The sequence below is a fragment of the Quercus robur genome, chromosome 3 (genome assembly GCF_932294415.1).
Source record: "Quercus robur chromosome 3, dhQueRobu3.1, whole genome shotgun sequence".
NCBI lineage: Eukaryota > Viridiplantae > Streptophyta > Magnoliopsida > Fagales > Fagaceae > Quercus > Quercus robur.
Genome location: NC_065536.1, coordinates 33214252 through 33228272, shown reverse-complemented (window position 1 = coordinate 33228272; position 14021 = coordinate 33214252). Strand labels below are relative to the sequence as shown.

The following is a 14021-nucleotide window of genomic DNA, read 5'->3' as shown; positions in this document are numbered from 1 at the left end:
CACTCCATAGGTTCCCCCTACCTACTTAATGACTAACTTAGAATCCCTAAACACCTTTAATTTCCTTATGCCAAGTCTCTTGGTAGCTTTCAATCCCACTACTAGGGCTTCATATTCTGCTTCGTTGTTTGAATAGGAGAAACGTACCTTATAGGCAAACGTGTGTTCCTCCCTTGGTGACTTCAACACTACTCATATCCCTCCTCCCTAGGATGTAGACGAGTCATCGAAGTGCATGGACCATTCTTGCTCATTTGTCACCAAACCTTCCTGTTAGGGAAGTGAGAAATCACTGGTCCCTGGGAAGTTGGCTAGCAAGTCGGCCACTACTTTCCCTTTAATGGCGGATGGCCTTATGCACTCAATATCATAGCACGCTGTTAGGATGGCCCATTGAGCCATTCTCCTAGACAACTGAGGGCGGGTTAAGAGGTACTTTATAGGATTACTCTTGGTCACTAATTGTACACAATGCCCTAGAAAGTAGTGATTAAACTTTGACATAGTAAAAGCTAAGGAAAGGCATCCCTTTTTAGCCGTGAAGTATCTCAATTTTGGTCCCTTTATAATCCTGCTAATGTAGTATACTGGCCTTTCCATACCTCCCTACTCATGAGCTAATAATGCCCCCAGTGATTACTCTATAATTGCCATGTACAGCAAGAAAGGCTTACCAGGCAATGAAGCCACCATGGTATGAGGATCTGGTAAAATTGCTTGTATCTTCTTGAATGCCTTCTCACGTTGATCACACCACACAAAAGCCACTCCCTTCTTGGTTTTTTTGACTAAAGGTTTCAAGATCTTAGCTAACCCAAGGATAAATCTTCTCAACTAAGACACTTTTCACACAAAGCTCCTTAATTCTTTAAGGTTGTTGGCAGGGTAAAAGCAGCTATTGCCTTAGCTTTTGTTGGATCTAAATCAATCTCACTGATGGACAAGGAATCCTAAGAACTTCTCTAAAGACACCTCGAAGGCGCACTTGGAAGGGTTCATTCTCAAGTTGTACTCCCTGCACCTCTCAAAGACCTACCTCAGATGCAAAAAATGTTCAACCAAGCTCTTTGCCTTTACCACCAAATTATCCACATAATCCTCCACCTGCTTGTGCAACATGTCACCAAAGATCAGAGTCATAGTTCTCTAATAAGTGGCACTAGCATTCTTCAATCCGAAAGACATCATTTTGTAATAGAAATTCCCAAAAGGTGTCCTAAAGACGTTTTTCTGAGCATTTGATGGCTCCATAAATATCTGATTATAACCACTGTAGCCATCCATGAAGGAAAAGCGTTCATGTCCAACAGCTGCATCTACTAGAATATCAACATTGGGCAATGGGAACTTATCTATAGGGCATGCCCTATTAAGATCCCTAAAGTTCACACAAATTCCTATTTGCCCGCCTTTTTTCTTCACAGGAACTATATTGGCCAACCATTCTGGACATTTGATCTCTTCTATGAACCTTGCTTTCAAAAGCTTATTCACTTTAGCTTTAATCTTTTCCTCAACATCTAAGCGATATTTCCTTGCTGGCTACTTTACAGGCTTGGCTTTGGGGCAACATTCAGCTTATGTGTGACCACCTTTGGATCTAATTCAAGCATCTCGTCATAGTCCCAAGCAAAGACATCTTTATACTCTTTTAGGAAAGCTATCAATCTTCTCTTCTCCTCTTCTGGCAGACCTTTACTTATCTTAACCATTCTTTCTTTTCCTCCATCGTTGAGATTGACTTCAACGAGTTCCTCATGAACATTCTTCACGACATCGTTCATACATTCAAGGGCTTCCTTAATAGGTTTTCCAGCCATGCATTCCCCTCTTGGTTGTTGAGCAAGGAAAAAGGGATTAGGCATGCGATTCTCTTGACCCCCTTTCGTTAACCATCAAAACTCATAGACCACCTTGCCATCAGGCTTGGTGATCTTTTTAATCTTAGGAGGGCCTTCCTCTCCAAACGGCCTTCACACACTGATGATATGTGGAAGCCACTGTTTTGTGTGCATTAAGCTAAGGGTGGCCCAGAATAACATGGTACAAAGTATCACCATTCATCACAACGATAAGAGTGCATGCTCTGATAGGTTCTACCATCAAGTCTAAGGATACATGTCCTAGGGTACGCTGTTGCAATGATCCTATCCCTGCCACTTGGAGTGGTTCACAAATGATTCTTTCTTATGGAATGATTAAGGCATCAATGTTGGGAGAGGCTGAATATTGGTGGAGGCATCAGTATTTACTAAAGCCCTCTTAATCTGGGAAGCTCCCAAAAAAGTAGTAACATACAAAGGCCTCTCGCCATCCACAACCCTATTGGCTAAATCTCTGGCAGAGAAGGTCACTAATTTCCTAGTCTCTTAATATGCCACCTGCAATACACTTCCCTTGGAGGCAACTACTCCCTGGCTCCTTTCCACTACTCGAGTTAGGGCTTGAGCTGCCTTTCTTCTAGCCAATGGCTTGAGGCCCATCCCTTTGAGAAAGGCATGCATTCTATCATCTTACTGAATTTGCAACGTCATCTCTTCATCCTACTATGGCGCAGGTGCAACGCTGCTACAGGCTATATTCTCAGCCTCTCCTTCCATAAGGTCCTCACATCCTATGAAGAAAGTCATTGCCACCTCGGGTCTATGCATTCTTTGATCTGCACACTTTCCAATCTTGATGACCAAATCACCCTTGGCCACTTTTTCATGGAATGTGTTTCTTAGAGCATAGCAGTTCATGGTGTGGTGATCACTCCTTCTGTGGTATCAATAGTAAAGCGCACCTTGCTTTTCCTCTTCTGTTGGTTCACACTTGCACTTAGGTAGGACAACAACACCATCCTTCACTCAAGCTTCAAAGATACTGTATAACTCTTTCGCCGAGATAGAAAAAGGAGGAGGAATACCACTTCTCTATTTCTTTTTGCCCTTGGCAGCCTTCTTTGGCTCTTCTACCACAATTACCTCCACCTTTTTGCTCTCCTGCTACCAAGGCTGTCTAGGGGTACTTATGGCTTGTGAAGTCGAACCTTTGGAGGGCTTCTTCACTAACATGCTCGTTCTCTTGGATGCTTCTACCAGCCTTATAAAACTTGAGATTTGTAAGTTCTCTAAGTAGGGATGATACTCATATAGCATGCCAACAATGCAAATGTCCACCAATCTTTCTTCCTCTACAGGATCATAGCACATCAAAGAGAAGTCTCTGAACCTAGGGATGTAGTCTAGTAACTCCTTAGACACCTTCTACCTTTCCTGCTACAGATTTGATAAAGTAAGCTTCTCATCCAAAGAGAAAAACTTCTTCATAAACTGGGTAGCCATGTCATTCCAGCTCAAAATCGACCCTAGCAAAAGGCTGGTGTACCAGGTGAAGGCATGACCTTCCAAAGATTTGGAAAACTCCCTTAGCCTCAGCTCGTGGTCATGTGAATGAGCTGTCAAGGCATCCACATACCTCCTAATATGCTCTTTGGCATTCCCAACCATGCCATCATACTTAGGGAAAATGGGAGGTGTGTAGTTGGTAGGATAAGATTTCCTAAACATCTTTTCAGGGTAAGGTCTTGTATCAATGTAAGTAGAGCTTTCTGCTTTTTTCGTCTTGAGCAGAATGGCAGCAATGTCTTCCCTAGTTAGGTAGGGAGATGCTTGAGGTCCCTTGGGCTGTGAGGGTACCCTTTGGTTGAGAAGATGGTCAAGATTCAACCTTTTAGTCTCTCCTTGAGGTCCTTAGCCACCTTGTGGTGTCCAAGGAGTAACTGTCCTCTGGCATAAGGACTAGAGCTCTTCCCACATGGAGGCCTAAGAACGCTAAAGGTTCTCAATGGCTGCCATGAGCTTTCTGTTACTAGGCTGTCTAACCTCTTCAAATGATTCTGAGCCTTCATTTGCATAGAGACATTGTCTACATTTACTTCTGCTTGCTAGTTCTCTCTTGAGCCAGCCTAAGCGCTTGTGTTTTTATTTCTTGGAGGCATCGAATGACCAAGGAGAAAGATAAGTGAAAATAAGAATGCCGAAGAACAAATGGTATACAACTAAAAGGAAGAATAACCAGAGATTCTGGGTTCAATCCCTAGTGGAGTTGCCAAAAATGTATGTGCAAGTTAGATTTGTGCACTTGTATAAAGAATGGATGAGCTATCTAACTGTACATTTTGATGAAAAAGCTCGAAAGTGATAAAAATGAATGCTTTAGCATCATAAAGTTGAGAGAAAAAGAAAGCATTGCAAGGAAAGTAAAGAGAATAATGGAATGTATGTGGAAAGCCCTTAAGAAGGGGTGAAAAACCACGGGTGAGTAAGGGTGAATGTCCCTTACTCCTTCAAGCCCTCTGTTATGTAAAAAATGGAAATTTTCCTTGTATAATGATGGTGTTCTTCCTAAAAGAGAGGAATTTTCTCTATCTCACTTCCTTACAAATTTTCTACTCTTTTCTCTAATGTTCTCTCCTGGTTCTTGCCCTAATGGTCCAGCAACATTTTCCTTTTATAGTCCAAGAAATGTTGCTAGGTACAAAAGACAGGTGTTAAACCATGATTTCCCCATTTAAACCCTAATATAGTTGTTGTACTATATAAGAGATGGATGAGAGAGATTGAGCACGTTGAAGTCAAGGTAGCGGTGTAGAGAGTGACCCTGCCACTACATGGGGAGCAATCCTTGGACAAGAAAGGGACATCAAGAGCATTGAGAGTGATGCACATGTCCTTAATAGTGGTCCAATACAAGCATAGCCAATAAAAAGGGGGGATTTCATAGCCTTTAACCACAGAGGGTCACTATCTCCCTTTTGTGAGTGCTGAGTGTCCATATCAGGTGCAAATCTCACTCTTTCCTAAGATAGTCACACCGTTGGCACGGACCAAAGATCATTTCTCCCAACCAATGTTTCCTCTCCTTTGCTCACAGCTATTCCACATGTAAGGTCTGAATCCAACCACGTCAGCATTCTCACATGCCTTGACGAGTGTACTATACAAACCCTAATTAAACTTATAATAAATTTTCTCCTCTTCGATCATTAAAATTTTCCCACATAAATTTTACACTATATTTGACAAATTCCAACCCAAAAATCAGAATAAAAATCTCATATTTAAGAATAAAATCAAGAACTTACTAAATAACGGTAAAAAAATTAGAAAATAAAATAAAATAAAGGAATTAAACCCAAGAAAGCCAACCATTCAATGCCCTGTTCATACTCTAGACAATGCACCAAAAATAATGGTAACAATTGATGGATAATAATGTAGGAAAAAAAAAGAAAAAGAATAGAGCATTTTTATTGAGGGAAGTAGTATGGACTGTGGATTAATAGAGACAAAACCAACAGAGGCCTTAGTCAGCGTGCCATGGGAATTAAGTACTAAAAGCGGCTTTGTTGACATGAAGTCCACAAAGATAAGTGGGTAGTTCCAGCTTAATTTGGGCTTCAGCCGTAAGGACAAGCTCGACATTGACATCTTGCTTAAGCATTTATTGGACTTTAAAGTGTGTGTGGTTGATAGGGTTGTCCAGACCCGACCAGAGCCCGATAACCCGGCCAAACTACCCGACATTGACCCAATTCCGGCTCGAACTAAAGGTCCAGTGGATCAACGGTGGGTTTCCATTCTCAAAAACCGACGTCGGCAGGTTGAGTGGCGAGTTTGCATCTCCAAAACCCGAGCAACCCGAACCCGACCGAAGTTGTAAAAAAATCCGGCTAAATCTTGCAAAAACAAGCTAGATCTGGCGAGATCTCGACCAGATTTGGTGAGATCTCGACCAAATCCAGCTAGATTTGGTAGGATTTAGCCAGATCCGGAAAAATCCAAGCAATTTTTAGCAAAAAAATGCAGATTCTGGCAAGTTTTTCCAGTTTCTGGCGAAAATTTCCAGTTTCCAGCAAGATTTTCCAGATTCCAACAGGTTTTTCCAGTTTCCGGCGAGATTTTCCAGATTTCAGTAACACTTTTTTTTTTTTTTTTCAAATTTCAATGCCTTTTTTATTCCGACGACCGACCTGGCCCAACCAACGCTCACCCTCACCCGAAACCGACTCGAATGATTTTTCCAGTCGGTTTCGAGTTCCTCCGTCGTCTACCTGACGCAAGTGGGTCGAGTACGAGTTGGGTCCAAAACCGACTCGTGGACAGCCCTAGTGGTTGAGATAGGGTTTATTATAACCATTCTCTTAGAAGAGCATCTTATAGGTTCAATATTATTAGGTAGAATTGTCTTTTTCTTTTTCTTTTTCTTTTTTGAGAATAGTAGAATTATCTTTTTAATTCCTATATTTTGGGTACTTTCAATTTAGTCAAGTTTTTTTTACTTCATCATTTTGGTCTTCAAGTGAGGGACAGGGACCAAAATGATAATAAATTGAAAAATATATAGATTAAAATGAAGTTATAAAAACTTAAAAACTAAATTAAAAATACTGCCAAAATAAAAATAAAAATAAAAATAAATAAAAGAAGAAGAAGAAGAAGAAGAAGAAGAAGAAGAGATAATTCTGTTATAATAACGAGTAATGCAAGTCAACTGGCTTGAACCCAATGAACATAAATATAGTACGACAGGTTATAGGTCAAGTGAGAGACGCACTTCAATGAGTGCTAGAGATAAACTATGATTATTATTACTATAATTATAATACAACTGAAAAAAAAAAATGGATAGTACAAACTTCCAAACAAAAATGAAAAGGAGTTCTAATTAAACAACATTTAAGATCTGTTTTCTCGAAGTTACCAGTTGAACAATCGCACTCATTTTGTACTGAATTTGGTCAGAGAATTAGGGATATATTATAATAGTGGTATCTAACTACCTACTAAGATTTCCTCTCTCAGTCAATATATTTAGTAATTTACTTAGTTAAACAGGTACTGATAGTTTATGTTGTAGATAGCCTCCAATCTTAGTATGACCAAAATACGAAAACAAACATGCACATGTTAACAAAGACATGCAAGCACAGAGACAAACACATATTGGCAAAATGTCCAAAAGTGCATGCATATTTCTATTGTTGCGTTTGAAAAATCTCCATGAATAATGTGCCTTAATTTGCTTAATCTGGCAAAAGGACAAAGTTGCGCATATTATCCGCTTAGTGCCTCTGGGATTCATCTACCTACCTGATCCATGAGAACGATAATATTGCAATCTCATATTTTCTCTTTTGGTAACACTGTTCCTCTTCATGAAAATACTGTTTTACACCTAGATATATATACTGGTATCTCCTCCTACCAAATCTCGGCACGCGGCTAAGACCTAATCACTAAAAAGAGAAACAAAACTCACAGTTGCACCACTGTGGAAAGTCGTCGTTGGCTATTGAGACAAGCACTTATACTCCATTTGTTTTTTTACAAAAACGTTACTTGAAAAATGTTTTCCACATTTTTAGTATTTGGTGCGACTGAAAGTATAAGGAAATGGAAAATGAACAGAAAACAAGCTCAATATAGCAAAATATATATTTTTTGCTTTTTAAGAGGGGGAAATATTATTTTAAAATGTTGCCGACTCAATAATCCACAACAAGTGAACTTCACACTACAAAAAACTCTCCTAACAGTAACTTCTCTCTCTCTTCACAAACCAACCATTAAACATCGTTGATAATTTGTTGACTAATAGTTGACCAGCATTTACTTTTTCCCAAATGGCCTTTTTATTTCTCTTTTGGCTTAAAGTAGTTGTTTTTTTACCTAATTTTTCTGGTAGATTCCGAATTGGGTTTCGTTTCCCCATTTGAGACTCCTAAATGATCCAAAAAATAAGAAAATATTCTCATTTAGGCTTTGCTTTCATAAATGAATTTTTTATTTATAAAATTATTTGGAATTATAAGAATTATTGATGTTTTTTCATGTGGCTAATTTGATAATTGTGGGGAATTTGAACTCTAATTCTCTTAATTAATAAAAGATAGCAAATTATTCTACAGGAGGCTCTTGATAGAATTGATGAATTTAAATATTTAATTATTTAGCAATTATTCTACTATTCAAAATTTCATGTTTCTTCTTCCTCCTCCTCCTCCTCCTCTACTTCTTCTTCTTCTTCTTCAATATATATATATATATATATATATATATTTCTGGAAGGATTAAATGTGCCAATTAAATTGCTTATAATCGATTATTCTGGTAGGAATACAACAAATATACCTAACATTTAAGGTTGTTTCCTGCTCATAACACAAATTCTAATAATTTTTTTAAGGATAAAACTTAGTTACAATTCTCTAGGTACAATATTAGGATCCCATTAAATTAAAGCACATATTTCCATTGCATTTAATTATTCTTAGAAATCAATGATAATGATAATATTGTTTGTATTTTATTATTCAATACAAAAAGATGTTTGGATTTAATTGAAAATTTTAAATTATTATATCTAAGGTATTTTACTTGAAATTTATCTCTCTTTTTTTGCGTAAATTATAGCATTTACGAACCTCCACCCCCAAATAATAATAATAATAATAATAAACAGCAAAAAAACATGCAACTATATATATCCATTGGCTTACGAACCAACAGTGTTATGCACCCTATCCACCTGAAAAATTTGTGGAGTTATGCACGCCGAGAGAGAGAAAACTGAGAAAAGGTTGTCCAACCAAATTGGCAAATTGGAACCCTAAGGCTAAACCAAACTTGTCCAAAAACATTTTGGCAACTCTGAGCCAAACTCATGCTGGCCCATCCTCCTATATAATAATTACCCACGATCTCGAGACTTAGTGGAAAAACTCAGGTCGCATATTTTATTGTCTCCCCTATTATTTGATAAAACCTACAAAAACTCGTACGTCACCACCATCGTCTATATTTCTCCTTAAATTTCAACCCTCCACCATCATAAAAGAAAAATAAATATTAGAGAACCTCAACTCTATACCTATCATTTCCACTCTTAGTTCTTTGTGTATGTGTGAGAAAGAGAGAGATATGGCTGAAGAATGCATAGAAAGCTCTGTTGCTACCTCTTCTTCTACACCTACAAACTGGTGGGATATCCCTGGTGCTTCCGCTCTTCCTGCATGGAATAATAACCCTAACTCATGGCACCATCAAAACCCTAACTCCAACTCTTCTTGTGAGGAGGATGTTTCAATATCCACATCGTTTACTAATGCTTCCAACCACTCGGGCTTGACTGTCGAATCCTCTCGCCGGCTTGCTGAGCCTGCTTCTTCCAACGATTTGATTGGAGAACATGCCTCTGATAATAATCTTTGGAGCCATGTTCTTTTGTAAGTTTATTACTCTAATTATTGCACCCTTTAAATAATAAGAAATAAATATAGTTATAATAGCACATGAATATATTTCCATGACTACCGACTAGTTTCTATTATATCTTGATGTTTGTTTGATAATTTAGTTGAGTGGAATGAAGAATCTTTTAGCAAAAGAAAAAGAGATTGGTGCTCTAATGGGTAGGTCTACATTAAGGTGGTAGGTTAGGTTTTCCACTTTGTTTCCCACTTTTCTACCTTTTTCTTTTCTTTTCTTTTCTTTTTCTTTGAAAACACGAGGAGCTTTCTTTCCCTGTTTCCTGACTTACCTACTAACAAATCGGTATTGTTATTTATGGTAAGAATTATGCTTATTCTGAATCTTGTCTTCGTTATGGACGTAAGTTATCAAGTCGAATCATGTTAATTCTCTGTATTCTTTTTATTTTTTATATTTCTTATTTATAATCAATTCTCTGTATTCTCTTTGTTTCATTTTCTCTACGTTGTTTTATTTTCTTTCATCTATTTTCATATATGAAAATTAGTTCTCCATAACCAGCCTATGTTACTAGCTTGGGTTATAGTGCGAAATGATAGTTTAGTTGTTTTTCTTGTGAAAGATCACTAACGTATATATATATGAATATTGAACCTTGCAGAAGTGTTGGAAGCAATGGAGAATTGCAAAACAATCAAGATGTAGAAGAGAACTTTGTTGATGCATTATCATCCAAGAGTATGTCAACTGGGATGTTTGAGCCTGCCTGTGACTACTTGAAGAAATTGGACAACAGCTGGGAATTCACAAACTCTACATCATTCAACAATTTTGAAAAGCATATAAATGGGTTCAATGATAGCGTACTTGATAATGAAAGGTTAAACAAGTTGTCCAATCTAGTTAGCACTTGGTCTATTGCCCCTCCAGACCCTGATGTCAATCGCCAATTTGACCCCCAAACGTGCAATATATCTTTGAGTTCTTCCATGGATCATTACTCACAACCTGATCTTTGTCACATGAAGCATGCCTTCGCTGATTCCACATCATGTGACTTGGGAACAACTAGGAATTCTTCTTTATTTCCATGTTATAGTCATGAAATGAAAGTTGAGAATGAACGCCGTGAGACTGAAGCCCCAGTTGCTTTATTACGAAGATCATTCAACAATAATGGTCTTGGATATCAAATTGGAGTTAACAGCTCATTGATGGGAGATAATCCCAGATCATACTTCTATGGGATGCCTAATTCTTCTTCTTGCAGAAGCATAAAAAGCTTTGCAGATGTTATATCTTTCAGTAATCGCATGGGCAAGCCCTTGATGGACATTCATGCACCTAACAACTGTTTCAAATCTTTGAACACCTCTGATTATAAGAAGCAAGGGCTGCAAACTTCTATGGTAACTATTTTTACCTTTTTGGCCTCATTCCTTTATACCTAATTACCTATAGAGTAGTTTTAACAAGGTAGCATGAATATTGATATTTCAAACTAATAATCATATCATGTATATATTTAACACTTTTGATATAGATACTATTGGATACGATGAATATCTATTAAAAAAATCTCTCTCACTCACTTTCTTCATTAAAATAACAGCTTCTTAATTAGCTATTATTTTACGTTTTAGCATTTTCTATATATTTTTAAACTAAAATTAGCATAATATGTGGTTTAAAATATTAATTTATAAAAATTAATTATCCTTATTGTATCGAATCCTAATTCTTCAAAAATTGACCTATCCATCCTTGTGTCTATATATATACGATACTTGTAACCATATTAAAGCTTCCTAGGTGTACTTTCATGACTCTTGATCCATCAAGGGTTTTTTCGTTAATTTTTTTATTGTCTCTATAATTTGTTCTTTGTCACAAATGTTTCAGTTGAGAAATTCAAGTTGCTCCATGCAGACTAGAAATAATGGAAAAGGACAGGGAATTGCAAATGAAGGAAAAAGGAAAAGGTCTGAAGATGGTTCAGAATCAGCCCTGAAAAAACCAAAGCAAGAGAATCCTACAGCTTCATCAGTAAAGGTATATAATGAAAACGTTATTTTTCAGGTTTAAAATAAAATATTAAAAAATATATATATAAAAATTAAAAGAAGAAGAATCGTGTAGATTACTTGAGAGAAACCTTTTTCATACTTAATAGGTGCAGGCACCAAAAGTCAAGCTTGGGGACAGAATCACGGCCCTTCAGCAAATTGTGTCACCTTTTGGAAAGGTTAGCACATGAGCACTATGACTTTCTTTCTTTCTTTTTCCTTATCCTTTTTTGTTCTCCCATTTTAAAACATTAGCTTTATTATCGATTTATGTTTCAATTGATTTTCAGACTGATACTGCATCTGTGCTCTTTGAAGCTATTCAATATATAAAGTTTCTACAAGAACAAGTACAGGTGATTTAATCATTTGAACTCTTCCTTTTTATTAGCAGTAGTAGCAGCAGCATCAATTATAAGTATTTTCATTGCCACCATATACTATTTCTATATAAATTAACGCAAGAAAATATTAATGACACAAGCAATGAAAGAAATAAAGACTATAAGGATGACATTGACTAAAAAAATAGACTTCTATACTTGTCCCCTATTTGAATGAAGTGGGACGAGTAGCTGTAAAAGTCTTAGCACCAAAACAAAACCAACAAAAGAAATGATCCTGTTCCTGAAGTAGGAGCAGCACTTATCATATCAGTACTATTTACATTCTTTGTGACAAAATAAACACCGAGCCTATTGTTTGTTTGCAATTTCTCTATAAACATAAGAATTAAATCAATATTGATGATGCTACCTTTTGATACGTTTTGCAGCTACTGAGTAACCCTTATATGAAGACGAATTCGCACAAGGTAAAATAAAATAAGCAAGGCTGTAATTAAGTACGTGTTAATCACTTTCTAGGACTTGAAAATAGAACTCAGAAACGATTCTTCTCTTGGTGATAATTTCAGGATCCATGGGGAGGCTTGGATAGGAAAGATAAGGGAGACACAAAGCTTGATCTCAGGAGCAGAGGTCTTTGTTTAGTTCCTACCTCATGTACCCCTCAAATTTACCGTGAGAACACAGGATCAGACTACTGGAGTACACCAACATATAGAGGGAGTTTGTATAGGTGAACTTAATAAGTCTATACCTAGTTTAAATATCTTGCTATCCATTGTACCTTTGTTAGCAGAGGTGCACTTAATTAAGCAGCTCAAGAAATTAAAAATAAAATGTAATGTTAAATCAATGGTAAATCAAGAGAAGCATTAGGTTTCTTGGTTGCCATGGTAGGCACTTCATGTTTGTGTATCTTTTTGCCAAATTTAAGCAAAAAAATCAAAACAATTACAAAAAAGAGGTTTTCACACCCCCCCCCCTCACCCCCCAAAAGAGAGAGAGAGGAGCATAAGATTTGCATGGGTTGGACATAAACGTCTACATTCACAGGTAAACACGGAGAATTTTCATTAACAAAATATGGAATTTATAATGGTAGCAAAACCAATAATAGAATCGAAATACTAAATATACGCTTAAAGAACTCTCTACAACAATTATTACTTGCTGAAAGAATTTCTAGTTACTTTTGCTAGCTTTATTGTATTGCCACATAGAAAGAATTATCAACGGGCCGCCAGAATAATGTAGAATCATTAGATGCTTTGTTATGATAACACTATGTCAAAGTAGTCAATATGGTATCAATCCTACCTATGGTATGTACTGTATTGGATATTAACTGATATTGATTCTTTTCTAAAACATAGCAGATAAAATATCGAACTATATCGATTAAGCTATGGAGTATGGATATTGTGTTTCGGTCTATATTAATGTTTTTGGCCTATAAAATTAAAATTAATTTTAAAAAATTAAAAAATTATATATTATAAAACATGTAAATTAAGATAATTCATTAGGTTAATATATATACTTAAGCTAATATTTGAGCTTATCAAATATATTGATATTACCTAGTACCAATTACCAAAATATTTCATTCACCTAACCAAACTAAAACAATCTCTCGTAGGATATTGACTACTATATGTTATATACCAAACTATTATTATTATTATTATTTGATAATTGAAGAGGAGGGATTTGAACTTTAAATACTTTTATTAGAAGTACTAAAAAATGCTAATTAAGGTACAAAACTCTTGACCAAATCTATAGTAGCTCTTAAATATTAAAAGATCCATTATATGGCCTTCATTGCTCATCATCTAGCTAGAGTTGTCATATATTTACTATAACTATAATAACAACATATGAAATATTCGTTCAAGTATAAACCATAACATATACCAACTTCCAATTGCACCGACATAAGGAATTGGACACATGAGCTTCTCCTGAATCTCCTCTGATTTTGGTGGCAAAATTATAAATAGCTTGTGATTCTAGGATATTACAAATTTTAATTCATAAATTTTATAATTTGATTCGTTAACTTTTAAACATTCCAAAATTTTGTATATTATATTGTTGATAAACTTGCATACGACAATAATATTATTCATTATTATCATATTATTTTGTAAATTTTTATAATAAAATTGATAATAATTCTTTTTTTTTTTTGCTTAAATCACCAATATATATCAACTTTTACAGCAGAACAATAAAGTAAAGAAATAATGACTTAAACTTTTTTTTTTAAATTACTTTAAATAAGCAAATTAACATGAATTTTCATATCCTCTCATACATGGAATTTTCATTCACTCGTTAGGACCCAC

General features: G+C 36.0%; 1 protein-coding gene across 6 annotated transcripts; it reads left to right on the top strand.

Moving 5' to 3' along the window:
- Nucleotides 1–8862: 8862 nt before the first annotated feature.
- Nucleotides 8863–12566, top strand: LOC126717841 (transcription factor bHLH111). 6 transcript variants are annotated; one of them, XR_007652759.1, is made up of 7 exons: nt 8863–9271; nt 9919–10666; nt 11160–11309; nt 11437–11502; nt 11642–11679; nt 12099–12137; nt 12240–12349. XR_007652759.1 is itself a non-coding variant. In XM_050419764.1 (7 exons), exons 1-7 carry the CDS (start codon nt 8946–8948, stop codon nt 12405–12407), a joined length of 1569 nt encoding a protein of 522 aa, XP_050275721.1. In that variant the 5' UTR covers nt 8863–8945; the 3' UTR covers nt 12408–12566. The 6 variants fall into 6 exon arrangements, 4 of the variants coding, with proteins under 4 accessions (XP_050275721.1, XP_050275725.1, XP_050275723.1 ...); XR_007652758.1 differs by having other exon boundaries at nt 11431–11502; XM_050419764.1 differs by having other exon boundaries at nt 11431–11502; nt 11614–11679; nt 12240–12566.
- Nucleotides 12567–14021: the final 1455 nt, after the last annotated feature.

What these genes read in the sequence shown, in the direction of transcription:
- LOC126717841 (XM_050419764.1), top strand. Translation starts at nt 8,946, where the DNA reads ATGTGTGAGAAAGAGAGAGATATGGCTGAAGAATGCATAGAAAGCTCT. An exon ending in TTGTGTCACCTTTTGGAAAG is followed by an intron (nt 11,503 to 11,613) that starts GTTAGCACATGA and finishes ATTGATTTTCAG; the next exon opens with ACTGATACTGCATCTGTGCT. An exon ending in TGAAGACGAATTCGCACAAG is followed by an intron (nt 12,138 to 12,239) that starts GTAAAATAAAAT and finishes TGATAATTTCAG; the next exon opens with GATCCATGGGGAGGCTTGGA.